This window comes from Tenrec ecaudatus, chromosome 9, assembly GCF_050624435.1.
Source record: "Tenrec ecaudatus isolate mTenEca1 chromosome 9, mTenEca1.hap1, whole genome shotgun sequence".
NCBI lineage: Eukaryota > Metazoa > Chordata > Mammalia > Afrosoricida > Tenrecidae > Tenrec > Tenrec ecaudatus.
The window spans coordinates 136741412-136766504 of NC_134538.1; the positions used below are offsets into that span (position 1 = coordinate 136741412).

Consider the following 25093-nt stretch of genomic DNA (forward strand, 5'->3'; position numbering starts at 1 on the left):
CAAGCCTTTCTTCTGAGGCACCTCTGGGTATACTGGGACCTCTAACCTTTCGTTAGCAACCAACTGTTATTAACATTAAACTCACGGTCTCCGATTTTGTTAGGCCGCTAGTGGGTTTAGTGATCCTTGTTTGTTTCTCTAAGCAGGTCTCCCCTCGGTGGTTCTTGCTCTTCTACACTCTCACACTGTTTTCTTTCCTGCATGCCAAGTCCTCAGTCTCAGAGGATGAGTTTGAGTCTTGTGTAATTGAGGCCACCAGGAAAGGATCACTAAGCAAGCATCTACCCTCTCCCTGACGCTCCTCCATCATGACCTGCAGCAGACAGGCTTTCTCTCTATTCCTCCTTCACATTGGCACACGACGCACGCCCGCTTGTCTCCCCCTGCCCTTGACTCCCGTTGAAATGCCTTTTGACAAGGTTCCTGGTCATTGAAACGGTGAGCGCCTATGGGCTGTGCTCCAGCGTTCATCTTTTCTGGCTGCGTGCTGACATTTTAACATGACGGAGCACAATGTCTGAGCATCCTCTCTGGTTTCTAAGAAAACTCCTCCCTTTGGCTTTCCTTTCATGCTCTGCAGAGTTATAAAATCCAAGCTGCCATTGTTCCAAAAGCAGAGGGGGAAGAAGGAAGTGGTTAATGCTTTACAAAATGATAATATATGGTGTGAATTCTTGCAATTTTATATTAGTTATGCTTCTCAAAAGACATACATGAATGTAACATGAATACATTGCAATATATATTGTATTATTATATATCCCTAAAGCATATATCACTGATTCCTGGCTTTCTTCTTTCCCAGTTAATGAAGGAATTCCCTCTCCTGAGCATGTTCAATATCCACGAAAATCTCTTAGACGCCCTCCTGGAACTCCAAGCATATGCCGATGTCCAGGCCGTCTTAGCCAAGTACGACGGTGAGTCCTGCCTGCAGTGGTTTCCTCTTTTCGTTCTCCCGGGGGAATTTTAGTGACTAGACCCTTTCCAAGAACAGAACTTTGATCAGTATCCACCGGTAAGGTTTACACAAATTGTTTGACGATGACATTTGGCAGAATCTGAGAATTCTGTCCTTAGTGGGGGCCAGAAATGCTGAGTGGCCTGTGTCCCATCCCAGCAGATCTCCTCTGCACTGTCAGGTGGTCACGGACACTGCAGCGTTACCTCCCTGGTCAGGAATCATCTGGAACCTCTGCAGGCAGCACACACCCAGCTGGGACAGAGCATGTTGACTTGTGGCCACTCCTGTTGGTCATCGTCTTCGTTACCTATTCCAGCCAACACAGAAGTGTCCCAAGAAGGTGGCTTTAAGGAACAGAAATGTATTTCCTTGGAGTTCTGGGGCTAATGTTTGAATTCAGGGCACTGGCTCTCAGAGGAAAAAGGACTTCTTTCACTCTCTGCTTCTAGTAGCTACCAACAAGCTGCGGACTTGATGTCCCCACCATCACACGGCATCTGTGTCTGGTCTCATCCTAGAAGACTCCGAATGGATCGAGTTTAGGACTCACCTTATTCCTGCATAACCTCGTGAACTTGACCAAAAGAGTGCCTCACCCTTCATATAGGGGTGTATTTGTAGGTTCAAGGATTAGGACAGAGGAGTCTCGATCCTTTGGATCAATAGAAATCCTCACATACAAGAGCCCAGAAACTAGTCGGTGATAAGATCGTGTCCTCTCCTGTGGTGGACTTTGAAGTTCCTTTGCCATCTTGTCACTTGCCCATGAACTTGTGCAATTTTACCCATTTCTGAATAAACCAAGAAAATCAAGAGCCATTTAAATACCCCAGGTATGTAAATGCCCCTCTGCTGGCATAGTCATTCCCGGTCAATACTTTCTGTGTGGTGAATTGGGCATGCCCCCACCACCTAAGTTACCTGCGTGACTCACCTGCCGGAATCTCTTCCGAACTTCAGACGATTGGATCTTTCTCCAGGAACGCGCTTGTCAGTGGATGTTAGCCAGTAGTTCTTTACAGTCATTCTTGGCTCTAATAAAAGATGATTTCTGTGGTAAGCTGCTTCGGTGGTTTCAGGTCAGTTATACAGCTCACACATTTCCAGGAATTCCTCAACTAGACAGTGCAGACTGTACCATTTGGAGTTTACTTTTGGACACACATCTTCATCGGTGAACTCTGACATGAGATGCACTTGTTGCCCCTGCCCGTTGGAAGAACTGATCAGCCTCCCAAGGCCCGTGTGTTGAGGCTGTCTTTGTTTTTGTCGGTGTTCTCTCTTGATGGAAACACCCAACTGTCAGTGAGCGATGGCCCTGCTTTGCCTCTGCGGCCCCAAGTGCCTTGTGTACCGAGACGTATGCTGCCTAGTCTGGAGCTCATTTTAGAACGAGAGAGATGAGTTGATGGAGCACTTGAAAGTTAACAAGACACTGGCTGTTTGGTCTTCCCGTCGGCGCACTTTTATTCTTGTTTGTGCCTGGAGGCTCACTCCGTGGCTGAGGTGGGGGACCAAGCTATGAGCTGGTGCTCTCGGCCATTGCTCATGCGTTGAAGTCCCCTTGTTATCGAAGAAACCCAGGGCCAGGCCTGTGGGCACAGGGCACCTGTGTTTCCCCAGCTACCACCTTGTCGACATCAATGCGCTAGCAAAGCCCCAGTGTTCCCAGCCCCATTGCCAACTGGTGCTGCACCGGATGTACCGAGGCTTATGAAATCACGGTTTTACCAACGGCACCTTCTGGATCACGAGGCTGGACTCAGCTCAATGCAGAAATCATCAGCCTTGTGTTCTAAGACCGACTGTAAGATAAAGAAATGAACTCATTCATTCGGAGCTCTCTGGTGTTTGTCTCACTGCGCAGTCTCTGGTCCACAATAGCCAACAGCTGATTTATTAGAATCCGATCACATATGGTCACATTGTTACAACAGCCCGTCGCACCCTCCACTGAAACTTGGCTCCCACTTTGTGGAATTCCTTGGTTGCACATGGACAAGTTCACCCTCCCAGGCCCTTGTGTGGAGCTCTGTTTATGTTACGCACCTGGCAACAGAGATGATGTTCTTGTTCGTTCTTCATGGAAAACAGGGCCGAGCTGCTTCATTCTGGGTTTTGAGTTGTCAGTGGAGTGCAGATGACCTAACCCCTGCTGGGCTCCAGGGGGAGTCTCGGTGCTGACTTGGCACAGCCCGTGTGTCCTTTACAGTAGAAACATAACGAAGTGCCTGCTGACGTGACCGGGCTTGAGGGGAGAGCTGCAGCCCTGCGGGGTTGGTGAAAGCCACGCCTCACCGGTCCCGTGAAATGGATTCTCTCAAGGACATCCCCACTTCCTGTCCTCATTGCTACGGGGCACCTAGCTACCTGGCCCGGTTCGAGGAAGTGGGTGCGAGACCTCAGAAGACCGACAGTGCTTAGAGGCGTCCCGTGCTTCACCCCACGTCAGATGTCATCCTTGTAATCCAGGAGGGGCTGGAGGCAGCACTTTGAATCGCTGCCTCTCCATCCCTGCCCACGAGGCCACACCCAGAGCAGCGGGATTATGTGTTATCTTTGTGAATTGGAATGCTCCGGTTGGGTAGCTGTTTCTTGGATGGCTTATGGGTACAGCCATCATGCTTTCTGACATTTGCTAGGTGGCTGCTTTTAAAAGTCGTATGTTGGGAAGCAATACAGCAAAGATGACTGCTGCTTTTTTGACCTTTTAAAAAAGTTGGGTTTTGGATTTTTTTTTTAATGGAAAGACAGGGTGTGGGGTAGGAGGAAGAAAATTTTTGAGAAAGGAGAAAGGGGAATAAGATTTATCTTGGCCTTCCTCGCCTTCTTCAACCTTCCCCACCTCGCCTCCCCCTCCCCCCCACCTCTCTTTAAAATGTAAAAAGGATCAGTGAAATGCACACACTCTTATTAAGGCAGAGCACTTTGGGAACCCTGGACCCCTACTAGGATTACCAGTTAATTGGTCACACCCCTTTGTAATCTCCAGGGCAGTTTTGATGTTGCCCATGAGGTCACTTCTCACATTTTGTGATTCCAGCTCTGTAGTCGGTAGTGCTGTCGTGCGATCTCAAGTGTTTCCATCCTCTTGCTGTCTGTGGTGATTAGCCAACATTATGGGTGAGCAGAGTTTCTATCCGGGTGGTCGGTCCTGGTCCTTACGACAGTGACTAAAATAGCAGCAGCAGCACCCCAACGGGTGCTTTTTGAATTCTTGGTGTGCCATCCGTGTATTAGGTGTACCTGAAAGCATTCGCTTCTCTTCCCCCACAAGTGCAGGAGAGAAGTACCGTGGTTCTCCCCCTTGGACAGCTCCCGGAGAGAGACATTAAGTAATTGGACCAAATAAAGAGCCAAAGTGAAGCCATTCAGGTCTTATCTAGCTGAGAGAAAAGAGATCAAGGAAATTCTCTGTGAAATATGATGTCAACTTTATGAAGAAAAGAAAGCTAATAAGTACTGACGTAGACTGACACAGGCCTCGGCTCTTACTATCTTGGCAATTGGCAATATTTTAAAATTATTTTTATTAAGACTATTGTTGGTGTTCGCTACGTTTACCGAGAACCTCCCATGGGCCAAGCACATAAAGCATGCTCCCCACGACCCTCACAACCACCTTGCAAGGTAGGCATCCCATCTAAGCAGGCGCAGAAACCCAGACCTCATGGAGTAAGCAACTTGCAAGACCACCTTCTTAGAAAACTGCAGGTCTGGGGTTCAAGTCTGCGTCCAGCGAGCTCCAACGCCCATGTGTTTCCTATAAACCTAAGCCCCTGTGCCTCGCTCACTCCCCTCGTTCAAAGGATGACTCAGGTGGGTGGGAGTGCAGAAATGCAGAGATGTCAGAGTGTCTCTTGAAATCCCCCTATAATCAGTCTGTAAGAACCGGGACTGTTTGTATGACTCACACCTCTGAAGCTGCCTTCAAATGCTATTTCCCATCTTCAATCCACTTGTGCCTGATCTCTTTAGTCACAAAGAGAAGCTGATATACTTGGTTCATTTAAGTTGGACTTGGTCATCTTACTTGTTGTCGTGCATTTGCTCTGAAGACAGAAATGTTGTCAAATCCATTAAGTCATCAGAACCTTTTTTTAAAAGCCACGCAGGCTACTTTGGCAGTCAGCTGATTGCTTTTAACTCACTTGTGACCAAATTATTTTTTGTTTGGCATTTTTAAATTGATACCATGTATTTTTGACGTTGGGAGGCAGGCTAACATCAAAATAAAACCTTTTTTTTTCAGGTGGTGTAGATTTTGATATAATTTTGTGGGAGATATATGTCCCAAGTGGACTCTGATAGTAGAACTGGTGGCATAAGACCTTTTCCTTCTGATTCATCAGTTTTACAGGTCCCTGTAACCGCAAGGTCAGCAGTTCGAAACCACCAGCCAGTCGTCAAGAGACAGTTGGGGCTCTGTGCTCTCAGCCAGTACTCAGGCAATAGCTGGGGCTCTGTGCTCTCAGAAAGACCCCAGTCTCGGGAGTCCCACCGTGCCCTATAGGGTCACTGTGAGTCAAATGGCCTCCATGGCAATGAGTTTGGTCTGGTCTAGCTGTAGTATGTACCACAACCGGAACAGCAGCTTTTCAAGAAACTTGAGTGGCTGAAAATGTTAGTGGGCGTGATAGTTAGGTTTCGTGGTCGGCTTGATTGGCCAGGATTCTCAGTGGTTTGGCAGTTGAGACGCAGTAATTCCCCATGATGTGACCTAGCTTAATATAAGCAACTCCTTGATGGAATCTGCTGTCAGCAGCCAAGCGGTAGTGGGAGGATGGCGATGGAGTGTAACCCCGTTACTCAGGGTACACCCCTGATGCAATTGAAAGGACGTTTCCTTGGGGGCGTGGCCTAATTCCTGTGTAACTGAACACTGTGGGGAAGCTGGTTTGCTTTCTGCTGGGTCTGGATCCTGCATCTTGCTCATGGATTGCTGGTTCTGTGAACTTGAACCAGTGTCCTGCCATATGGGCTGCCGATTCAGAGTCATCAGACTCCTGCCAACCTTGGGTCATTTGCTTCCCCAGTGACAAGCCTGACCTGGTGACCTTGAGCTTACTGGCCTCTGCGGCCCGGATGTTCATGCCGATCCTGGGTCCATCAGCTCTGAAAGCTACTCAAGTCAGGAGAAGCCTCCAACTTAATATCTGATTCATGGACCTGAAGTTAGAATGGATTTACCTTCTTCTACAACCGTGTGAGCCATTTTCATGATCTAAATTAATATATTACAACACAAGTTATTTAATAAGGCTCTTCTAGCCATGGCCTTTGTCACGCCCATCAAATGATCCTCACTTTCCCGAGGGGTTTAGATAAGAAGGCGGAAAATCCTGATTGGATTATGTGATTCAGCTGTGAGTGACTGCCAACTGCAGAGACTACATGAGCCATCTCAGAAGTTGAGGGGGAATTTACTACCAGCAAGAACCAGGAGTAGAGGTCTCCTCTGGACTTGGAGGCCCCTGTGCCATGATCCTCCTTCATCCAGGAAGACCACTTTGAACAGGGAAGTGAGAGCGGATCGGCAGCAGCAGAACCAGAAGCCAGAGCGTGACCGAGGGGTGGACTTCCCAGCCAGAATGCTTTCAGAAAGGTTTGTGGAGTAGGTTGCCTCTGCCGTTCACTGATCTATGGAACATGCCCTTTGGTCATTTAATAGCAGCCCTGAAAGAACTGTGCCACATTTCCTGACTGAACAGCTCAATCCTGAGCATTTCCACCTGAACTGCAAACCGTCAACTTCCACAATAAACTCATCATTTGTGAGTTCTGTGTGGCCATGGCAATGGATTATAAAAGCTAGTGGACAAGGAGAGAGTGCTGTGGTGGACAGAACAATAAAAGGAGAGAGTGTTGTATGAGGCATACGTGTGTGTGTGTGTGTGTGTGTGTGTGTGTGTGTGTGAGAGAGAGAGAGAGAGAGAAGCATGGCTGGTTTTGTCACTCTAGAATAAAGCTTCTTAACCTGTAGGTTTTAAACCCCCACATGGGGTTGTGAAACTGAAGGTGGGAGTTGTAAAAAAAAAAAAAAGGCATCGTGAAAAGGTTTCTGATCATTCAGTGGCCAAAAATGAATTCAAAATCAAGCACATGGTGAGTCCAAGGTGTTTCCAGCAGCATCTGCCCGTGTCGCAGATGTCTTGTGGATGAGGGTGAGAGGGTTCAGGAGCCCCCTGTCCTAGAGAAGCCAGCCAGGCAGCATTTGGTACCAGGAATGGTTCTGAAGAAACACAATCATATGCATGTGTTTTCTGAATTTGTTCTCAAGTCTGATTAGTTTTCAGAGTACCGTTAACTCTTTCCTCATTAGCGCTGATGGTTTCACCACTATGTGGACAGAGCCTACTGGCAAGCCGGGGCATGAGGTGGCAGTGTAAATACGCAAAGTATCAACACCCCCAGGTGAAGTGTTGGTGAGAAACTGAGGCTCTGGATGATCCTGTGTTCAATACATAAAACTGAGCCCAAAACTTCGTCAGGAGTGGATTACGAGGAAGCCAGTTGGTTCCTTCTAATAGAGCGTCAAGGGAAAGGAACATGTTCGAGTCAGAGTCACAAGTCAAGTCAGAGTCACAAGTCAGACGCTGCATAAAAGGCCTCAGTTTCCACTGGTGCCTTGAAAGAGAGCCTTATTTCTTGTAGGAACAGAACTGATGTTGCGCAGAATCAAAGTCAGAGTCGACTGTCAACTGACTTTCCAAACTCAAATTGTGTCTCTGGTCACAGGGAAGGCATTGATGGGGCAGAAATGGGTCCCTGAAACTTTAGATGAGGACACGTGGGCAGGTACCCTGGAGATGGGGACACTCGGATCACTGCAGCATCACTCCTCCCATCAGAAGACATGACTCCCCTCTGCCTGCACAGCCAGTCTCAGTAAAACAATCATCCTCGCCACACACATGTCAGGAGATTCATCCCATGGTGCATGCTGACGTGGCACATGACACTACGGGGCATCACGAGAGATAGAGGCATTCGAAGACATTGCTAAAATTCTTCAGAAAATACGCTCATCACCATTATTACCTCTAGACCAATAACTAGACTTCAGTCCCAGCGAGTCTGGTAAAACCCAAATGGTCACCTATACGTCTAAAGAACAGCTAGCGTTTCCTAGCATGTACAAACCTGGAGAATATGGGTGGGAATTGTTATTAAGATACTGGTGCAGGGACATGAGGTTGGATAGGTCTTGAGTTTGTTGGTATGGGCCCACTATGCACAGATTCTTCACTTAGTGTGTCAGTTCCGGAGGCTAGGAGAGGGTCTAATAGTTTGTTTGTTTGCGGCAGCTTGGGTTACGTGATGTCCTACAGGAAGTCAAGTCAAAATTCCAGACCGACCTTGGTGTCTTGAAGAAGGAGGTATCCAAAGGCTTATGAAATTGGCATGTGCAAGTGGACTTCTCAGGATAGACACATAGACCCACACATGGAGTGCCCCGAGGTCCTAGGGCCTACGACATACCTTTCATAACAGCGATGGACTAATTGGTGAAGGGATTCATAGCATCTCTGAAGAATGCTTCAACTGAAGTTTTATGTGACTCAGGTTTGACTGTGGGCACTGCCCTAACTGAATTAAGTCACCTACCTACAACAGACTGCCTGGGAGCCAAGAACCGGCACTTAATTGAAAGAAACAAAGTGAGCGTGGTTATTGTAATGGACAGCAGAGTGATTGGCTCCTTAGGCAGGATGTCCTTAGGAGTGAAGCTGATGGGAAACCTACTTTTACTCCATCTCTATAGCAGCAGACCTCAGGTCAAACGTCTAACTCCAAGTCAGAATAAAATCACCATTCCTCCACAGGTCCTAGACTTGAGTTAGTGTAGAGATCCACAACCCCTCGAATGAAGAGGATGCCAAGTCCCTTTGAGGAAGAACCCCACAAATCACCAAAAATGTATATGGTCTTTATACCAGCCTTCCATAAAAGGGGTCGCTGGCTTTTTACAAGAGGGACCATTCACCAGGGAAAATGAAATAATCAGACTTTTGGAGGATTACTGGATGTTGGCTCTGAATTGACACCAATTCCAGGAGACCCCAGGAGGTTTGAAGAATGATGAATCGCTTTCTAAAGATGAGGAGAGACCAAATGCCTCGCCGTGGGCTACCAAGCCACCATGCAACCTGAGTTTCCCATCATGAGCTGGTGTTCCCTGACCCAAAGAGCCACTAAGTTCAGCGTGCACAGCAGCTCTCCAAGCAGAAGCGAGGCATCTGGCACCAGCCTCGAGCAGAGCCTAAAGGTTCAAGCGAGCTGCAGAAGAAGCGAGCCCTGAGCCTATGATCGTCACTCTTGTCATGGTGCCGCCCTTCTTCCAGTCTGCTCCTGTGGCCTCATAGGATCAGTTGTCTGGGAAAGAGAAAACGAATTCTTGCCTTACAGATGTTTCTGCAGGATATGCTGGTGGTCCCCTTGAAAGTGGACCGCGGCAGCACTAGCCCCCCTTTCTGGGACTCCTTAAGGATAGTGTTGAAAGGAAACCTTCACAACGGGCAGAACTTGGAGCAGTGCACCTGGCTGTTTATTTCGCTTGGAAGGAGAAATGACTAGTTGTTCAACTGTATCCTGACTCATGGGCTAATTGGGTAGATAGTCAGGGACTTGGAAAGAGCATAACTGGAAAATCAGTGACAAGGAAGTGTTGGGAATTGGTGTGTGGATAGACCTGTCTGAATGGTCAGAAAAGTGAAGATTTGTATGTCTCAGGTGAATTCTCACCAAAGGGTTACCTTGGCATAGGAGGACCAGTAAGGTTATGAACAAAGTGGCAATGGTGGCAGGGATGGACGTTATGCATGGGCTCAGCAGCGTGGGCTTTACTCACTAAGGCTGACTTGGCTGCGACCACTGGAGTGTCAGCAGCCGAGAGAAACACTGACTCCAAAACCGGGAACTGCCTCTCACGGGGATCAACCAGCAGGGTGATTACATAGGACCACTTCCATTATGGAGAGGCAAGCATTTCGTTCTGACTGAAATAGACACCTACTCTGGATATGGATTTGTCTTCCAAAACTATCATTTGTGGATTTAATGCTTTATTCACCAGCAAGGTATCCCACACATCCGGGAACTGACTCACTTCACAACAAATGCAATGTGACCTAGCTCGTGGAATCCACTGGTCTTACCATGGTCCCCACCATCCTCAAGCAGCCGGCCTGATAGAATGAGGGAATCGCTTTCTAAACATACTATGGTGGCACAACTAAGTGCTAGTACCTTGCAGGCTTGGGCAGTGTTCTCCAGAAGGCTGTCCTGTGCTGTAAGCCAGCGTCCAGTACAGGGCGCTATTTCTCCAACAGCCAGGAGTCTCAGGTCTAGGAACCAAGAGTGGCCATGGGGATGGCACCACTCGCTCTTACTCCTGGTGACCTACTAGCAACAGGTTTACTTCCTGCCTCTGGAACCCTGTGTCCTTCAGGTCTGGATGTCTTAGTTCCCAAGGAAGGAATACTTCCACCTGGAGGCACAGCACTGATTCCATTCAACTGGAACTTAAGATGCCTCCTGGTCATGTTGGGTTCCTTGTGCCTCTAGATCAGTGCTTCTCAACCTTCCTAATGCCGTGACCCTTTAATACAGTTCCTCATGTTGTGGTGACCCCGTATTTGGGTGTATCTGCATTTGGGCACCCTCCTGGAGATGGATAGAGGAGCGGTGTCTCGGAAATATGGTCTTAGGCAACCCCTGTGAAAGGTCATTCGACCTCCAAAGGAGTGGCGACCCACAGGTTGAGAATCGCTGCTCTAGACTAGCAGACATAGAAGGGTGTTGTTATCTTAAGTGGTGTGATTGATGCTCATTGCCAAGGGGAAATTGGATGGATAGTAAATAATGGACATAAAGAAGAATGTGTTTAGAATCCAGAAGATGCCTTGGGATGTCTTTTAGTACTGCCATGCTCTGTAGTATTGTAAGCCTATTGTTAATGTCAGGAACCCAATTGGGAAATGACTACTGAGGGCTCAGACTCTTCAAGAATGAAAGTAGGTCACGCTGCCAGGCACCACACACACACACACACACACACACACACACATACACACACACACACAACTGAGCTCTTGGCTGAGGACAAAGGAATACAGAAAGAATGATGAAGACGGTAGTTCTAACTACCAGCTCTGGCCAGGTCACAGAAATGAGGACTGCAATTGTTAGGAATGTGTTTGTTTTGTTCATTCATAAACTATAAGCTGGAAACAGGGACAGCGTGTTTTCCGTTGCGTGGTAGTTGTATCATACGAGATGCCACCCTGGCTTTCTTATTGTCTTTGTATAGAAATGTTGGGATTTTAGGAGGTGTATGCAGGTGCCAAGGGGAAGATGGATTTCGAAGAACCCCGTAGAACAAGTGGATACGAAGGCTGCGAGGCACCTATAGGAACAAACAGTGACGTCAGCCTCTGGTCTGTGATCCCTGGGGGCTCTAAAAGGCCACCACATATGGGTGATGGGGCCCCACGCCGCACTCACTAAGTGGAAGTGTTCAGACCAAGTACTTAACGTTCCAAGCCTGGTTCTGTTCTCTGGAAACGAAATCAAGGTTTAGAAAGATTGCGTAATTTGCTCCAAAGCATACAGCTGCTGATTTGTTGTGAGGATTAAATTACCGTATATACTCGAGTATAAGCTAACCGGAATATCAGCCGAGGCACCTAATTTTACCACAAAAACGGCATTTAAAATGTGCTGAAAAACAGCTTATACACGAATATATACAGTAGCTAATTCATGCTCATTGTTTGTAATAGTTGGAGGCACAAAATAAGAACTCACTGTTTGCTATTACTAAGAGCCAAGATTACCACTCCTCCACTTCACTCCTTTCTGGTCAGTCCTGACCAAATGAAAACCACACATAAAATAGCAGTTAAAACTGAGAAAACAAGGGCCCAGGCTTGTGCCCTAACAGTGCTGTCCACTGGGACTGAGGAAATGACTTGACTTCATATCAGGTGATGGTCATGCCAGGTGGTATTGTTTGCTTTTTTGCTAACACCAAAAGAAAGTGTATTGACACATCAAATGTTGGTGTCAAAAGCAGGAACTGAAAGACAAAATGATTTTTTTTTAAAGTGCAGTCCAGTGACCTGTTAATAAAATTAATTCTGGACCTAGTGGCGTATATGCGTAAATCTTTGATAAGAGATAAAATGTTTCATTTTATCTACCAGAGTTTTATTGTGCTGAAAAAGAAATGCCAAGGATTTTCACTCCTGATCAAAGGATTTCAGCCCCAGGACAATGGCACCATTGGAGATACCGATCCAAGCTCTTTGGGGTATGGACTTCCTTAGGTTATTTAGTGATTGCCCTAATTTGGGGACAGGAACATCCTTAGGAGGGACAGCTGGTCTCTCTTATAGTCTCCAATGTTTTGAAAATGCAACAGCTGTGTGACGATCTCTTTTACTAGTGCCATCAATCCCATCCTCAGTTAGCCTGATGAGCTGTCATCTGGTAATATGCAGAGGGTATCCTCGTTAGGAGGAGGCATGTTTCAACACTGGGTGGAATGTTTTCCTCTCAATAGATTGAAAACAGAAGTTCCAGAGACAGTCATTCAGAAATCACTCTCTGTTGAGACTATTCGGATGAGAAGCCTCTTGCTGATAGTGCTTCACAGCTTGAGCATGCACTTGGAAGTCAACGCTGCATGAGATTTGCCTGTTGCCCAGTGCCTTGACGCCATCACGTCACTCGTTGCTCTGTGAACGACTCTGACTCACGGCGGCCTCACGTGTGTCAGAGAACTGTATGTCCTGGGGTTTTCATTTTTAAAAGTCATTTTATTGGGGGGCTTGCACAACTCTTGTCACAATCCATCCATCCATCCATTGTGTCAAGCACATTTGTACATTTGTTGCCATCATCGTTTTCAAAACATTTGCTTTCTACTTGAGCCCTGGTAGCAGCTCCTCATTTTTCTCCTCCCTCCCTCACGAACCCTTGATGATTTATGTGATTATTTTTTCATGTCTTACACTGCCTGATGTCTTCCTTCACCCACTTTTCTGTTGTCTGTTCCCCAGAGAGGGGGTTATATGTAGATCATTGTAATTGGTTTCCCCTTTCAACACCCCCCTCCCACCTTTCCCTTACTCTCCTAGTATCGCTATTCTCATTACTTGTCCTGAGGGGTTTATCTGTCCTGGATTCCCTGTGTTTCCAGTTCCTATCTGCACCAGTGTACATCCTCTGATCCAACCAGATTTGTAAGTTAAAGTTGGGATTATGATAGTGGGGGTGGGGGGAGGGAAGCATTCAAGAACTAGAGGAAAGTTGTATGTTTCATCGTTGCTATACTGCACCCTGACTGGCTCTTCTCCTCCCCATGATCCTTCTGTAAAGAGATATCCAGTTGCCTACAGATGGGCTTTGTGTCTCCACTCCGCAGTCCCTCTCCTTCACAGTGATAAGATTTTTTTGTTCTTTCATATCTGCTACCTGATCCCATCGACACCTCGTGATCACACAGGCTGGTGTGCTTCTTCCATGTGGGTTTTGTTGCTTCTGAGCTAGAAGGCCGCTTGTTTATCTTTAAGCCTTTAAGACGCCAGGCAATCTTTTGATAGCCGGGCACCATCAGCTTTCTTCACCACATTTACTTATGCACCCTCGTTGTCTTCAGTGATCATTCTGGGAAAGTGAGCATCATGAATGCCAGGTTAATAGAACAGTGTTCTTGCTTTGAGGGAATACTTGAGCAGAGGTCCAATATCCACCTGCTACCTTAATACTAAACCTTTAAATGTATGCTCATAGATCTGTTTCCCCATCATCATATATAAATATATTTATATGTGTACATACCTGTACTTAGACCTCTATAAATGCCCTTTGCCTCCTAGTTCTTTCAATGACTAATTGTATCGAGGTGATTGACCAGGACTTTCTTTGCCATCCCTCTGATTGGACTCGAACTTCCAACCTAGGGAGGCCGTTGGAATGGTCCCTGGATAACTTGCATTCCGCCTAGGATTTTCCATCTAGATTAAAGTGTATGCAAGATTCGGAGTGAGTTAAGATTACGGAGGGCTTATGTATCAAATCTGGACTCACCAGCACATGACACGTCAGCTCATCTGGACCTCCAAAACATTGTTTCTAGACGTGAGTGCTGAAGCTGAAGGCACAAGCAGTTTCTGAAACAAACACATCTACCACCAAATTCGGCTGCTGTTGAGAAAGCTAGTTTGAAATGCCTCAGTCCCTAGTGGCTGAACCTAATCCAGCAGGCAAGGGCCTGAAGAACATTCTTGGGTAAGAGACAGCAGATGAATCACATGGCTGTTTCGTGGAAGAAAATGATGGTCAGCACTGACAGGGTGGACTATGGCGTTGGGCCTATAAGCACAAGTCACTGAGAAGAGAGGACCTTGCATAACTTTACACTGGGGGACTTGCTGGCTTGGGCACCAAGGTGCAGATCTGTCTAGAAGATTCCATCTTTCTATCCCGTCAGGATGAGATGAAATATTGTTGAGACAAACTATACATGAAAGGAACAGGAAACTCCTAATAATGGTTGTCATTTCAATAACGACTCACTGCGGATGAGGGGCAGAGGGCTTGACAGAATGACTAGCAAATTGTTGTGCAAAAATTTATTAGCTAGTAAGCTATCAAATAAAAAACATTCCCCACAAGCTCAGTTTATATGCCTACAAGGCTAAAGCTCTGTGCGGATTCCCTTTTTGAACCTTTAAGCACGTGGTGCTAATGCCACCACTGTTACCAAGTCAAGTTAAGCTTTGAATCTTGGGGTGCCTTCTGCACAGGCTACCAGTGCGATGTCCGGCAGCCAGTCACTGAGTTTGTCAGGCTTTGGCGTGTTTTACCTACACTATTAAGGCAACTGGTATTTGCCAACCTATGTCAATTTTGTTGAGCATGAAGGATTAATTACAAGGAAAGGAGAAAATGAAAACGACTTCTGCTCGGACACTAATAATGTATCTCCGACTACCACGTGGAAAGATTTTACAAAGCAACTTTGTTGTTAGTATTCATACAATCTAAAAAGCACTGATTTCAGCAGTTTACAACTATATCGATCACGTGTTGTTCTATGATTAAAATGGATGATAAACACTACCAAAGAATTCGTATGGTCTGGTCCTTGGGGTGTGAGTGTGGAGGACAGACATTGTGAACTAACACACTGGATGCCGCCAACCTTAGCGACGCATCTGGAAGCTTCTACTTCTCTGATGATGGAAGTCCTTTAATGGCTGTATCTCTGTGTAATGCACACAGTTGACATGTGTCCAAACACTCCAGATTTATGTTGGCTTCAGTAATCTTCATCGTCCAGCTAATGCAATTTGCCAAAATAGCATCCTCCCCCAGCCAGCCATTACTGTCAAGTAAACTGTCACGTTTGGCTTCTGGGTACCAGACGTAGAAGGGCCTCTGACACAGACCCTCAAAGATATTAAGAAGCTGCACATGACACCTGATCTTTGACTTTTTAGCCTAAGATGAATTTTTCTGGATGTAGTTAAATGAATAGTGTCACACACATCCCCCTCATTCCCTGCAAGCCCCTCTATCCCCTGCAAAATTACTAGAGTCATGTAGAATTTCCCGACTGAATCATTGAATTCCTAGTTGGCACTTCTTTTTGAGGTTCTTATTTGAGACAAAAGAGGGTACATGGCGACCAGAGAAGTGGCATTTTCCGATAGTCTTACCCATAAATAGCACACAGACACACTGCACAGTGCCACTAGCTTCTGTCTCTGAGACATGCCAAGAGAAAATTTAAAAGTTCAATCAGATCACAAAGCTGGCTACCCCAAAGCACATCTCTATTTCTCCTTGGGAGAAAGAGTGTCCTTCCTAATCCTATAAACAATTACCATCTCAGAAACTCACACGGCAGTTCTATCCGGTCATTATGAGTCTATGTTGACTCAATGGCACTGGGAGTTTTTTTTTTCTCTCTTAAATATATGAAAGGACTTCAAGTTCATGGAAAAATACCATTATCTTTAAATTGAATTTTTTCATGAACTTTTAGAAGTCCCTTAACATTACTTGTTGTTTTCTTTTTTCTCCTCCCTGCAATAAAGTTTGTTTGTTTGTTTGTTTTAAGCGAAAAGGGGACCAGGGATTGACTTCTGAAGGAGGGACCAAAAGGTCGAATATCTTCTCATTGCCAACTCGTGATTCCAACTCAGAGTGACCCTGGAGGACACTCAGATAGGACTAACACAAGCTTGAAGTGTGTGTGGTAAAGAAAAAAGGGTGTTACCTGACCAAGAAAAAGGATGGTTGATATTCTGTAACTTTAAAGTATTAAAGAGAGTAATTAGGTAAATTTTCCAAATCAATTCAGGAAGGATTTATCAAACCCATATTAGGTTGATGATACCAACTTTCAGCTGCTTCGGGGATTCAGCAATGAATAGAGTCTATTGGTCTTCAAAAAGCTTTCCATCTACTCGAGAAAGATTTTTTTTTTAAGCCCACAGTAAATGGAGACTGGATGAATCAGTGCGTGATGGATCTATTTGAAAGATGCAGAGGGAGAAAAGGGTGATTGATTCTTCATCGTTGACACCTATGTTCTAAGTCCCCCTTCAGAACATCCATGAAGAATGATGGATGCAGGTGCACTGTGGCATAAGGCCCTCACTTTGCCATTTAGGCATCTACTAGCGACTCCCCTTGGAAAGGTTGTTTTCTAATCATAGACATAGACCTCATGCCCTGAGACGAGAGGGGACCCTCTGCTCACCTAGGCTCAGGCATAGGAGCAGTGATGATCCGTTAACAACTACCTCTTGATTATCACAATTTATAGAGAAGCAACAGAAAATTAGGTCAAAGATTATCACTAAAAATTGTTTTAGCTAAAGTTTGTGCATCAGTTTTTCCAAGACCCATCTAAGTCCCAGTTTTACTCATGGATACGTACGTTTCTCCTAAGATTATTGCAGGGCGCGTGGTTACTAGGAGCCATTTATGACTTTTGAAAACTCAAAGGCCTTTCTCACAGAGATGATCTTTCTTTCCTTTCGGCAGCGTCACAAAGAGCCAGAGAAGGTGTGGTTTCCCTTTCATGTTTCTGGCTGAAGATTCTTCTAGTTTTCTTCGACTTTGTTCCAGCTTTCACTTGCGTTTCCTTCGTGCCCCATTCTATCCTACCACATCTCTTTCAAATAAACGTCTAGATGAGAGTACCAAGAAAATGTTATGCATTCTTCCAGAATCCCGTAAGCAAAGATAAATGCAGTAAATATTCTGAGAAATACCAGATTTCTGCCTCTCTCATTAAACGCCCAGCAACACTGATTGCTTTGGGTTCCCAGAGGCTCAGTTCGATGCTGATTGCCTGCCGATGGAGAGGAGTATCCCATGACTTCAGCTGATAGTACATGAGCTTAGGATTTCATTCAACAAGTACTGACTGCCAACTGTGTGACAAGCATTATTTGTGTTGGAAGTACAAAACAATGAAGACATATGGCTCTTGCTTCCATGGGGCACACCATGGAAGGCGGAGATGGAATGAGTGGAATATACAGTTGCTATGGAATATCAGGCTGCAGTAGACTTTCATTTTCCATGGAAGGGACTCGTCACCCAGCAAGGCGAAGCGCGGGAAGTCTTCCCAGAGGAGACCATGTAATTAGTTGAGCCGGGCAGAGAAAGCACTGGGCACAAAGAGGACATATTGAAGCGAGCCAAGGCATGATGAGCATGGCTTCTCTGGAGAACTGCAAATACATACTTAGACACATACCCCACTGACCAGAGGGTTGGAGGGCGTGAAAGCACAGAAGATACATAGATGGGACTAGGGGAGAGGGGTGGGGGACCAGACCGCGAAGGGCTTTTCATATTTTGAAAAGACAGTGGAGCAGCATGGAGGACACGTCTTTGGAGGAAGGGCTTCAATCTGATGAGAAAGCAAAGGAGCGCTGCCGTGGGTCCTTCCCCTGCCCACTGTCACCCTTGCTGAGTGGTTGGGAGATGAACACACAGCGTGAATGCCCAAAGACACGAAAAGCATGAGGTACCCCAGAAGAGAGCTGTGAGATTCCCGACACTGTCATGAGGCCCGATTCTATGGTTAGGGCAGCGATTTGTTAAGTCTTCTAACCAAGAAGTATAAAAATGATATTAGAGTTTGACTAGTTTTTCTTCTGAAAGGAGAATGACTCAGAAATCCCCACACACAGAAACACCCTGTACAGCAATTTCTTCCGCAGGCAGCAAAGACATTGCCTGAAGAAACATCTTGTTCAGTCATCTCCCACCCACCTGCAGACAACCCTGATTCCCAGCATTAGTCAAGTCACATCTCCCCATCCACAAATGTACCCCCTTGACTAGTTCTGTAAAGCCCTGCTAGTCTGTACAGAGAGGACATGTTGACTCAGGTCAGAGGCCTCTCTCAGGTTTCCTCCAAAAAACCTGTCCCCCACCATTCAGTCTTTCTGTCTGTCTTTCCTACTGCATAGATTCTGACATCTTCTTTAAACAAGAAATGGGAATCCCACTACAAAATCATTTGTTAGTTTGTTTCCTGGGTTCTCGGACCTTCCTACTTTTTAAACTATGGTCACTTAATTTCATTTGCTGTCCTGGTTGTCTCTTAATGGAAGTCCTGGTGGTCCATGGTTAAAACTACCTGAAAGGTCAACTGTCCAAACCCACCCTCGGCTGGACCAGGTGGCAATCAGCTTCTAGAAAGATTACGGCCTTAAGAACCCATTGGGGCAGTTCTACTCAGTCTTATAGGGGAGCTAGGGGTCAGAATGGACTCCATCCCAGTGGGTTTTGTTTGCACCTCTTAACTAAAGGAAAGAGACTTATGAATTCCCAGCCTAGCCTTCAGATAATCTGACTTTTAGGAGAGTGAAAGGTGTAATGTAACTGAGACCCAGTGAAGATCCGGCCAGGACTTTTTAAGCCCATCAACCCTTCCCCACTTTTGCTGACTCACAACAATGAAACGAGAAGAACAAAAATGTGGATTTGGGGGAACAGGTGGAGCGCCCACCTAGTCTTTATATTAAATGTTGTGGATTTGGGGATAATGGCTGTTTGCATGTATAGATGGATCTATAGGAAGTTTTATTTGTGAAAAGCTAAGCAGCTCTTACATTTTTCTCTTGCCTCACTATCTCTTTAATTACTCCTAGTCAACGCATGACAATAACCAAAAGCCTGGATTTAATTCTTGCCAACAAAAATGAGCCCGAAGAGAAAGAAAGTATGCAATCCTGTAGTTCATAAAATAAAGGGAGGAGGGAATTAAGTATTAATATGTTCTTTGAGTCGAAACCAATGGTTCTTAACCTGTGGGTCACGACCCCTTTGGGGGTTGAATGACCCTTTCACAGGGATTGCACAATTTATAACTGGAGCAAAATTATATCGATGAAGTAGTCACGAAACTATTTTTATGGTTGGCGTTCACTACAACCTGAGGAACTCTAGTAAAGAATCACGGCAAGATGAAGGTTGAGAACCGCTGGTCTAAACACAAACAGCTGCCTAGAGCCAACACTTTTACTTCAGGAAAAATATGAAAACTCAAAGCTCCTCCGTGCCAGGCTCCTGCTGGCTCATCATAACCTTATCGGGTTTCCGGCTGCGATGGTTTTATGGAAGCAGATTGTCAGATTTTTTCTCCTGCAGAGGGGCTGGTGGGCTAGAACCACCGACCTTTCACTTCCCCACTGTGCCACCAGGCGCCAGATTCCTTGATGATTAGGTCAAAAACTGGTTGATGATGACCACCTGCACAAGGAACACAGGCGCTGCCTTCCACAAAGGTGTGTGTAAGTGCACCTGATGGATCTGCACACCGCCGGGACTTGCATTTACAAATCCCACCATTGCCTGGCTCTGTCGAGCAACACCCATGACTTCCCTCCAGATTTGTAGAACAGAAATCTTTCCGACGGCCTTATGGTTTCCTTCTAACACGTCACGGTTAGCACATGTATCGCACAGCAAACTTACAAAATACAGAGAAACAGTAGGGGGAATCCCTATGATGTAACCACCCAGAAATAAAAATGATTTTATATTTGGTATTATTCCAACCTTTTTCCCCGAAGCATGTAAGTGATTTTTAAAACAAATGTGAGATCATATTTTTTGTTAGCTCACTTCGCTTGCTGCTGTGCATACAACGATGTAATATTGACCCAGGACATGAACTATTTTCTGCCCCAGGACCTCATGCCCACAGAGCATTATACTCTTCCACTACGGGGTGCCTTCATCCATCTCCTGTGATTGAGCACTGAGGTTACTGCCAGTTTTCTTGATAAACCGCGTTGCCGTGAACGTCCTTAAAGCTCCATCTGCACACACATGTGTGTATCTCCTAAGGATAAAGTCTTAGAAGTGGAAGTGCTGAGTATGCCAAATGGTGACGCTTTAGGTTAACAATAACAAAGCAGCTGCAGAAAGATTAGCAGATAACTTCACGATTGTTCTTGTGTTGGAGCCACTGTGTCGATCCATCTGATCAAGAGGCTTCCTCTTCTTCGCAGCCCTGCTACTTCACCGAGCACCACTTGGCTGTCGGGTGGTGTGCTGCTGCGGTGCTGGGGACGCTGTCCCTGGTGTCCCCACTGCAGCAGGGTCACCAAAGTGAACGGGTTTCAGCAGAGCGTCCCGACAAAGAGCACAGGACAAAGAAGGTGTCGGCCGTCCACTTCTGAGTAAGTGGCCACTGAGACCTTGTGGACAGCATTGAGACAATGCCAACGACCGAAAGTCTCATGAAAAGGAGGAAGACGTATCTAGAATCAGTTCTTAGAATGACGCAGCCTCGTCAGAGACAAATTGTCGCGGCTGTAATATCTCCTTACCCAAAGGGGTGCAACGTGGACAAAAATCTAAACCCACAAATTATGCAAGAACTTTTTACTTCGTCAGTGTTTGTTAAACAGTGAGAACAAGTAACTTATTAGAGCGGAGTGAGCATCCCACGAATGCAGAGGGATTTTCTTAGAGCCACATGCCCTCTCCCCGTTTGATACGGTCTGTAAAATATTTGTGGTTATTTGACTCTGAAGCAGTATGCTTGCATAGACCGAATGAAACCCACTGCCAGTTACCCAGTCCCGATGGGCTGCTAACCGAAAGGTCAGCAGTTTGAAACCCCCAGCCGCTCCACAGGGAAAGAGGAGACTTTCTGCTCCCATAAACAGTTACAGCCTCGGGAGCCCATAGGGGCAGTGTCGCTGTGAGTCGCATACCTGCACTATCTCCCACTTATTTCGTGGAGAGAATGGAGGTCTGGTTTTTCCCATGGAGCATCTGTGTGTAGTAGGCATAAGGTTGCTGAATCCATCGCCCACTGATGGGTCAGGAGACATGGTTCTGGTGTGACAGGTCACCACTGACCCGCCTCTCTGGTCATCTTCTGGGTGATTTTGTCCATTGATGGAGTGGGTGGGCCCATCAAAGCACCCTCTGATGGTTCTCCATTAGAAGCGAAGTCCCTAGCGGATTTTCGTCAGCGCACCAAGTCCGTAGGTTTTCTGTGTTGCCATGTTCCCGTGACGGTGAACCTCGTTTTCTGACTGGACCCCTGCCTACAACGCCTCACGCCACTCATAGCAAGCACCAGGTCACCACCCAAGGAGCACAGGCCGCGGCACAGAGCGAAAACAAAGGCGTGGCTATATTTTGAAAAGAAAAAGTCTGAACTTTTAAGCGGCACATGCTTTATCTGCCGCTTTTTCCCACCTTCATTCGAGTAGCGAGTGGACCCCAGAAAACCAGATCTCTGGTTCCTGGACAGATTTTCACACGGGGAAGCTGTTAGATGTTTACGCGGGCAAAGCAACCAGACGCATTCACGAGTGTCCGACCTTCATGTCCCCGTCATTTTCCTCTGTGCGCATGGTAGTGACGCTTCCTGTGGGTCTAGGTTATGAGATGCAGATTGTAAAGACCCTTTCCCCTTTCCATTTGGGGTGGGTAGTTTCTATGATTATGTGTGTTTTTATCAATGCCACTGAAATTTCCCTGAAAGAACTTCCTCGTGCTGGAGTTGGTGATATGAGGTTGGTTTCTTCGTGGAACGATTTTCTTCTCATACTTTCTCTTGGCTCAATTATGAGCATTGCCTTTTCGATCCTCCTGTAATCCTTCCTAGTTTATAAACAGCCTTTCAAAGAAACTTGCAGGGCATTCTGGGTGATAGAAGTTTCTAACCTCGGGTGATTTGAGAGTACAGGACCGGTGGATGGCATGTTTCTATCTGCATTGAATTAACAAAACAGCTCTTGGTGACTGTAGATATGGCTGCTGGTGTTTAAAAATGGAAACCCAACCCATCCTATTTTGGTGAGAAAATGGAATAATGGTTTAAAAACAACCCCCCCCCCCCCAGGAAACTACCTTGGTTGACTGGGTCTACTCAGTTCTGTACTTTATTACATTGTAAACTCAATTGTTACTCCTTCTTATCCCTTCTGAAACTTTCTATACAAACTGAAAGAACCAATTGAGGGAGGAGGTACAAGGTAGACTTTATGTAAAGGGGTGGGGGGTTCCCACAAGTTTGAATGAACAAAAATTGTGTACTTTAAAAAAGATATATGTGTGTATACCATTGACTCTTGCGTGTTTAACATCTACTAACCACTTAATATGAAGTTCTTAGAATGTAACCCAAAGGTATCTTAAAAATCTGTCTGCTAAAGAACCTGTTGAGCCTTGTTTTCTTAAATCAAGGCAGTATTTTTTCCTTCATATTCGTCTTCATGGGAAAAGAGTCACAATTGAAATAGAAGGTTTGCCTTTCATGGTGTCACAGGTGGTCATTTATCTAAATTTATCTATATTTAGTTATTCTCTGCTTTCGATAAACTCAACAGAGGAAAATCCAGATATTGAATGGGTCATTTGACAAGCAGTCAGCCTGACAGATTTTAAACACAAATCACTCACTAAAATATGAATTGCTGGAGTCTCACAGGCCACCTGATAATCGAACAGCTGCGTTCTCTGTCCATTAGACTGTCCTTGACTTCTTTCTCGTTCGAATTCCGTGATTAAAAAGTGGATTAGAAACCATTGCCCTCAACTGAAAAAAGAAAAGGGAAAACAAACACCACTGCTCTTTGTGTCTGCTAATTTACAAGTCCTTCCTCTCTTTGTCGTTTTCTCCGGCAGACATCAGCTTACCAAAGTCGGCGACCATATGCTACACAGCTGCCTTGCTCAAAGCACGAGCTGTCTCTGACAAGTAAGTGAATCATAGCTTCTGCGCTCCTAAACGCCTGGCCGGACTGGAGGCGATGGGTTGCCTCTGAGGGCTTTCTCTGGAAGTTTCTCCTAGTGCCTAAGACCCCTGCTTATGAGCATGCGTTTTCCAAAGCCTGCTGAGCTTTCCTTTCACTGTTAGGAGGAAGAAATTTATGTCCCCAGGTACCAAAAGGGAGTGGGGGCCCCTAAGGAGGGATTTACGTGAAACTCTATGCCTCTGAGGTGACTTTTTATTTCCCTTTTATTTATTTATTTTTTAAATGGCCAGACGTAGATACCAAAAGGCTTGCTTGGGACTTCCACAAAATGCCTTCCTTTGATTGACTTTCGGCGTGTCTCTCCCTTCAGTGGTCCACAGTTGGGTAGTGGTACTGATGCGTCAAGAGGCCCAGGCATGGTCGGCCCCCTTTCTCCACCTGGTCCATTCCAAACCGCTGTACCCACCCCAGGGCCCTTTCCATCTGAGTTGCCATCTCAGTGGGGCATTTGGCTGTCTTATTCAGGCAGGTGACAATGACCTTGAGGGTGTCTTTCAGCACCCGAGGGTGACTGGCAGAGGGGAAAAAGACGAGATGGGCTAACGGATTTTGGGTTCCCAAGCACCTGCCCTCCCTCCGTAGCCATGCAGCGCAGAGAGCAGGGGCCTGTGCCCTGTCAGACAGGTTTGCTGTTCAGTGTGTGTGCACTGCAAGACCGAAGTAATTTTCTTTCATTCTTTTTTTTTTATCCTGTAGATCGCCAGTACCTACTGCAACATCTTTTCTCCCTACACAGCGACTCCAGCTTGGGAGGGCAGGGCCAGGGTTGCCACAGCTTCCCCTGTGGTGTCTGCCTGCCAAGCACAGCCCTGGAGTTAGCCCTGGGTGTGAGGTGAGAAAGAGATTGCATGGTCTGGTTTTTTTACCCCACTCACTCGGGCAGCTGCCTGGCCCGCAGTTGGGGCACGCACACCCCCTGCAGGAACGGCCATACCTACCCCCCCACCCGCACCCCGCAGGCTCGCCTGCTGCGGAAGCTGCCACCACTTACGGCACCCCAGGGCAGCCCTGCCATTGGGTTGGGAGCCCCCCTTTAAAACCCGCCCCAGTTCTGTTTTAAACGTTTTCTCTTTTTCCTGCACTGTCGGCCCTGTCGGTCAGTCCGCCCTGCCCCGCCCCCGGCAGGGACCTGGTAGACCTCGTAGACTAGCCATGTAGACAGACAGACTGGACAGCTGGATCTAGGCCTTGCGGCGATGAGACATAGCAAGCCCGCTTTCTGCTTCTGCTGGGGGTTTGGTTGGCCTCGGCCGGTCCGAGGAGGCGCCCTCGGAGGTTCTGGTTAGCCGAGGTCTGGAGAGCTCCAGCCCTTGGCGCGCGCTGCTTGGCTGGGCCCTTGCTGTGTAGATGCCTGTCCCCTCGTGGCCCACGCAGTGGTCCCAACCGGATGGTGTTTGTCTTTCTGCTTTCCAGGTTCTCTCCCGAGGCGGCATCGCGGCGGGGGCTGAGCACGGCAGAGATGAACGCGGTGGAGGCCATTCACAGAGCTGTGGAGTTCAACCCTCACGTGCCAAAAGTGAGTGTGCCCCCCCCCGCCCCCCGCAGGGACTGGGCCCTTTGCAAACAAAAGCGACACCTGCGGAGCTTTGGAGCCGATTTCAGAGCTTCCCAGACTAAGGGGAGACCCATGGACCTGGCTTCGGAAGTCTGGGGCGGGCACCTGATGCCAGGGGCTTAGGTGGAGAACAAATGTTTTGAGAATGATGAGGGCAATGAATGTACAAATGTGCTTGACACAATGGATGTGTGTATGGATTGTGATAAGCGTTGTATGAGCCCCAATAAAACGATTAAAGGAGAAAGT

The 25093-nt window shown here is 46.6% G+C and overlaps 1 protein-coding gene across 6 annotated transcripts in view; it reads left to right on the forward strand.

Annotated features, from left to right (window-relative positions):
* ST7 (suppression of tumorigenicity 7) overlaps positions 1–25093 on the forward strand; it is a 295831-nt gene that overhangs the window by 229854 nt on the left and 40884 nt on the right. For 2 of the 6 annotated variants that reach the window (XR_012786131.1, XR_012786130.1), the window contains exons 9-12: positions 806–920; positions 23159–23231; positions 23986–24121; positions 24703–24805. Coding sequence is in view for 4 of the 6 variants with exons in the window: in XM_075558593.1 (XP_075414708.1) it covers positions 23159–23231; positions 23986–24121; positions 24703–24805 (312 nt within the window). In the remaining 2 variants the exon portion in view is untranslated. The remainder of the gene's footprint in view (positions 1–805; positions 921–23158; positions 23232–23985; positions 24122–24702; positions 24806–25093) is intronic. The other 4 variants (XM_075558593.1, XM_075558592.1, XM_075558596.1 and 1 more) reach the window with 2 other exon arrangements.